We start from the raw sequence: 6,580 nt of genomic DNA, 5'->3' as shown, positions 1-6,580 counted from the left end.
GTGTTTCCTTTTAACAGTGTTTCCAACAGATAATAACCACTGGGAAACTATTTGAACTTCAGTCATTTATCATCAGTCACTACTTAATTACCATTTAAGAATAATGAGTTCCCAGAGATGTTACATGGTAATTTGATGTGAAAAAAAGGCACAGTGTAACTGTTATGACAGCTGTCGGATCCTCTTCCCATTGGTGATTTATACTATACTTCAGATAGAAACTCCCCTATAGCTGTGTATCCCTATGTAACTAAACAACCAGTCACATATAATCACACATATAATCCCACATATAACCCCACATATAACCCCACATATAACCCCACATATAATCCCACATATAATCCCATATGATACCCCACATATAATCCCACATATAATCCCATATGATACCCCACATATAATCCCACATATAATCCCACATATAACCCCACATATAATCCCACATATAACCCCACATATAATCCCACATATAATCCCACATATAACCCCACATATAATCCCACATATAACCCCACATATAATCCCACATATAATCCCACATATAACCCACATATAATCCCACATATAATCCCACATATAACCCCACATATAACCCCACATATAATCCCACATATAATCCCACATATAATCCCACATATAACCCCACATATAATCCCACATATAATCCCACATATAACCCCACATATAATCCCACATATAACCCCACATATAATCCCACATATAACCCCACATATAACCCCACATATAACCTCACATATCATCCCACATATAACCCCACATATAATCCCACATATAATCCCACATATAACCCCACATATAATCCCATATGATACCCCACATATAATCCCACATATAATCCCACATATAACCCCACATATAATCCCATATGATACCCCACATATAATCCCAAATATAATCCCACATATAATCCCACATATAATCCCATATGATACCCCACATATAATCCCACATATAATCCCACATATAACCCCACATATAATCCCATATGATATCCCACATATAATCCCACATATAATCCCACATATAACCCCACATATAACCCCACATATAATCCCACATATAACCCCACATATAACCCCACATTTAACCCCACATATAACCCCACATATAACCCCACATATAACCCCACATATAATCCCACATATAATCCCATATGATATCCCACATATAACCCCACATATAATCCCACATATAACCCCACATATAATCCCACATATAATCCCACATATAACCCACATATAATCCCACATATAATACATATAACCCCACATATAACCCCACATATAATCCCACATATAACCCCACATATAATCCCACATATAACCCCACATTTAATCCCACATATAATCCCACATATAACCCCACATATAATCCCACATATAACCCCACATATAATCCCACATATAACCCCACATATAACCCCACATATAACCTCACATATCATCCCACATATAACCCCACATATAACCCCACATATAACCCCACATATAACCCCACATATAATCCCACATATAACCCCACATATAATCCCATATGATACCCCACATATAATCCCACATATAACCCCACATATAATCCCACATATAACCCCACATATAATCCCATATGATACCCCACATATAATCCCAAATATAATCCCACATATAATCCCACATATAATCCCATATGATACCCCACATATAATCCCACATATAATCCCACATATAATCCCATATGATATCCCACATATAATCCCACATATAATCCCACATATAACCCCACATATAACCCCACATATAATCCCACATATAACCCCACATATAACCCCACATTTAACCCCACATTTAACCCCACATATAACCCCACATATAATCCCATATGATATCCCACATATAACCCCACATATAATCCCACACATAACCCCACATATAATCCCACATATAACCCCACATATAACCCCACATATAATCCCACATATAACCCCACATATAATCCCACATATAATCCCACATATAACCCCACATATAATCCCACAAATAACCCCACATATAACCCCACATATAATCCCAACATATAATCCCACATATAACCCCACATATAATCCCACATATAACCCCACATATAATCCCATATGATATCCCACATATAACCCCACATATAACCCCATATGATATCCCACATATAACCCCACATATAATCCCATATATAATCCCACATATAACCCCACATATAACCCCACATATAATCCCACATATAATCCCATATGATATCCAGGATATTCCCTTCGAAGAACGTAAGAGAGGCACTTTGCTCAGCAGCACCACATTGTTAAGAAAAAAAAAATCCTGTTAATTAAGAACCCTGATAATGTGATATTGTTTTGTTGTGGTGGATTATAATGATATTTTTCTTTGTGCCCTACATGCTAGTCTTGTCACCCTTCTCTCTTAAAGGCTTTTCTTAAACAACACTTCCATCTCATCTTTGCTGCTTTGACTCTTCTCATTGGAACCTTTTACCTGGTCTCCGGTCTCTCTCCCTGTTTCTTCCTCTTCACTGGAATCAGATTCTGATGATTCTCCCTCCCCATTTCTCTCCTCTTTGTCACCCCCCCCCCCCCCCCTCTACTTTCTCATTTGCAGACTTGTCTGTTTGTCTCAGAATCTGTCTCAGTTTCAGGTTCCTTATCTACTTCCTCCCTCCTCTGTCTCAGAATCTGTCTCAGTTCCAGGTTCCTTATCTACTTCCTCCCTCTTCTGTCTCAGTTCCAGGTTCCTTATCTACTTCCTCCCTCCTCTGTCTCAGAATCTGTCTCAGTTTCAGGTTCCTTATCTACTTCCTCCCTCCTCTGTCTCAGAATCTGTCTCAGTTCCAGGTTCCTTATCTACTTCCTCCCTCCTCTGTCTAAAAAATGTGTCTCAGTTCCAGGTTCCTTATCTACTTCCTCCCTCCTCTGTCTCTTTCTACTCTCTGTTGAAGATGGACCGTCATCCCCTGCTTCTCCAACCTCCTCAGCTTTATCCGGTGCCTCATCCTCCTCCTTCTCTCTCCCCTTCCCCTCTCCATCCTTCATTTCTTCAGGACCAGGTTCTGCAGACTTCCCTGTAGCTTGGTCTCCAGGCTCTTCTCACCAACCACACTGTCTGAGTCCTTCTCTGTGGTTTTAGTAATATCTTCCTTGTCATCACCTTGTTCCTCTGTGGTTTTAGTAATATCTTCGTTGTTATCACCTTGTTCCTCTGTGGTAATCCTCTTAGTAATATCTTTGTTGTTATCACCTTGTTCCTCTGTGGTTTTAGTAATATCTTCGTTGTCATCACCTTGTTCCTCTGTGGTTTTAGTAATATCTTTGTTGTCATCACCTTGTTCCTCTGTGGTAATCCTCTTAGTAATATCTTCGTTGTTATCACCTTGTTCCTCTGTGGTTTTAGTAATATCTTCGTTGTTATCACCTTGTTCCTCTGTGGTAATCCTCTTAGTAATATCTTCGTTGTCATCACCTTGTTCCTCGGTGGTTTTAGTAATATCTTCGTTGTTATCACCTTGTTCCTCTGTGGTTTTAGTAATATCTTTGTTGTTATCACCTTGTTCCTCTGTGGTTTTAGTAATATCTTTGTTGTTATCACCTTGTTCCTCTGTGGTTTTAGTAATATCTTCGTTGTTATCACCTTGTTCCTCTGTGGTCTTAGTAACATCTTCGTTGTTATCACCTTGTTCCTCTGTGGTTTCAGTAATATCTTCGTTGTTATCACCTTGTTCCTCTGTGGTTTCAGTAATATCTTTGTTGTTATCACCTTGTTCCTCTGTGGTTTTAGTAATATCTTCGTTGTCATCACCGTGTTCCTCGGTGGAGTTCTCAGCTACTGCAGTCTCCTCCTCTTCACCTTTTTCTACCTCTGGACTCTCCTCTGTGTCAGTAGATTTACTGTCCCCCGTTGGCTTCTGAAATTAATTTTACATTAGCAAATTAATATGATTCTATTATCGAAAGTCTTTCAGACGCAATATGTTGAACATTCAAACAGTTGGAATTGTATTTGAGCTATAGATAATATAGAAAATAATGTACACTTTTTTATTAAAAGCCTGAAACTTGGTACACTTCTACAGTAGTAAGCAATATATGCAAGTGTGAGGTGTGTCTAACCTCTTCAGAGGTCAGGTCACTCTGTGGAGGGGTGTGTTTAACCTCTTCAGAGGTCAGGTCACTCTGTGGAGAGGTGTGTCTAACCTCTTCAGAGGTCAGGTCACTCTGTGGAGAGGTGTGTCTAACCTCTTCAGAGGTCAGGTCACTCTGTGGAGAGGTGTGTATAACCTCTTCAGAGGTCAGGTCACTCTGTGGAGAGGTGTGTTTAACCTCTTCAGAGGTCAGGTCACTCTGTGGAGAGGTGTGTCTAACCTCTTCAGAGGTCAGGTCACTCTGTGGAGAGGTGTGATTAACCTCTTCAGAGGTCTGGTCACTCTGTGGAGAGGTGTGTCTAACCTCTTCAGTGGACAGGTCACTCTGTGGAGAGGTGTGTCTAACCTCTTCAGAGGTCAGGTCACTCTGTGGAGACAGGTCTGCATTCTCTAAAGGGCCTTCATCAGTCTGCACCTCCCCGTCTGCATCAGAGGAAGGAGGTGTTGCTATTAACCAGCCGTAGCACAACACTGACACCTCATGGTATTAACACAGACACAGACAGTACACATAGGGAACATTATTCATGGGGAAAACCAGCCCTTCAGACAGCACAGCTCATAGGAGTAGATCACAAACAGAGTGGCAGGGCTGCCATTTGGGCTGAAAATAAGACCCTGGAATGTGGCTTTAAAAACATATTATCTAAATACTATCTAAATATATATTAATAATGAGATCATATCTCATTATTAATAACATATATTTAGATATGATCTCATTATTAATAACATGTATTTAGATATCATCTCATTATTAACATATTTAGATATTATCTCGTTATTAACATATATTTAGATATTATCTCATTATTAACATATATTTAGATATTATCTCATTATTAACATATATTTAGATATTATCTCGTTATTAACATATATTTAGATATTGTCTCATTATTAACATATATTTAGATATTATCTCGTTATTAACATATATTTAGATATTATCTCATTATTAACATATATTTAGATATTATCTCGTTATTAACATATTTAGATATTATCTCATTATTAACATATATTTAGATATTATCTCATTATTAACATATATGTAGATATTATCTCATTATTAACATATATGTAGATATTATCTCATTATTAACATATATGTAGATATTATCTCATTATTAACATATATGTAGATATTATCTCATTATTAACATATATTTAGATATTATCTCGTTATTAACATATATTTAGATATTATCTCATTATTAACATATTTAGATATTATCTCATTATTAACATATATGTAGATATTATCTCATTATTAACATATATGTAGATATTATCTCATTATTAACATATATGTAGATATTATCTCATTATTAACATATATGTAGATATTATCTCATTATTAACATATATTTAGATATTATCTCGTTATTAACATATATTTAGATATTATCTCATTATTAACATATATTTAGCTCAGTAAAACATAACATTTGCACACAGTTTTACAATTGCATTGACACTAATTCTAATTCTGTGTTTTTTGAGTAATTTGTTTACATAGAATAACATTAAAGGCTCTGATAAACTAGACAATTACATGCTTGTTTTAAGTACTTGATGAGCAAGGATTTTAATTATAACAGAGAAATGTAAAAATAAATGACCATCATAAAATTAAGTGTTACATATATTATTATTAAACACCCCCCCCCCCCAAAAAAAATAAGTCAAAAGCAGTTTGACAAAAATGTTGCTTTGCAGATTAGACTAGATTACCAAAGGCATTTAATGCATTTTAAATGCTCAACTGATTGAAGTTTAGCAGCAAAAATGAGACAGCCACAGCAGTAATGGGTCTTCTTTGAATATGTTATGGAAATGTTTTGCATTCATTAACACTAGCTATTCCTCCCAACCAACCACACAGACACACTGTAAAGCAGTAGAGTTAACATGACTACAAACTCTGAACATTTTAATGTGATTTAGTCTGGGGAATGGAGGGGGAGGGGGGGGGGTGTCTCATAAAAATGCTAAATCAAATTAAATACAACATTTAAAAAATATATATCTCCCCTTCATTAAATCCATTAGATTTGGCTGGGCATTGAAGACTGGATGACTAGGTACTTTGGTGTCTGCTTCCCTCAGACAGACATGCGTTCCAAACGGCACCCTATTCCCTACATAGTGCACTACTTTTGACCCGGGCCCATTGGACTCTAGTCAAAAGTAGTGAACTATGTAGGGAAATAAGGGGTTGCGAATTGGGAAACAGACATACGGTTCAACTACAGAGCTTCTCAGTGTAGTCAAGATATCAGACCCTGGCTAATTTACATAGCTGGGCTGCACTGGTGAAGTCATTATCTGTTGAAAGCAGGGAATAGTGGACAGGAGCAATATTCTGCTTATCTGCTACTCTTGTAAATTGATG

The 6,580-nt window shown here is 36.9% G+C and overlaps 1 protein-coding gene across 1 annotated transcript; it reads right to left on the bottom strand.

The window, feature by feature from the left end:
- Positions 1–3,072: 3,072 nt before the first annotated feature.
- Positions 3,073–4,660, bottom strand: LOC139396667 (high mobility group nucleosome-binding domain-containing protein 5-like; the record flags this gene model as incomplete). The annotated part of the gene is made up of 2 exons (XM_071143605.1): positions 3,073–3,945; positions 4,361–4,660. Coding segments are annotated over 2 exons (1,173 nt in total), but the record flags the coding sequence as incomplete, so codon positions are not given.
- Between the last annotated feature and the right edge of the window lie 1,920 nt (positions 4,661–6,580).

This window comes from Oncorhynchus clarkii, unplaced genomic scaffold, assembly GCF_045791955.1.
Source record: "Oncorhynchus clarkii lewisi isolate Uvic-CL-2024 unplaced genomic scaffold, UVic_Ocla_1.0 unplaced_contig_10505_pilon_pilon, whole genome shotgun sequence".
Taxonomy (NCBI): Eukaryota; Metazoa; Chordata; class Actinopteri; order Salmoniformes; family Salmonidae; genus Oncorhynchus; species Oncorhynchus clarkii.
This window is presented reverse-complemented; position numbering and strand designations above follow the sequence as displayed.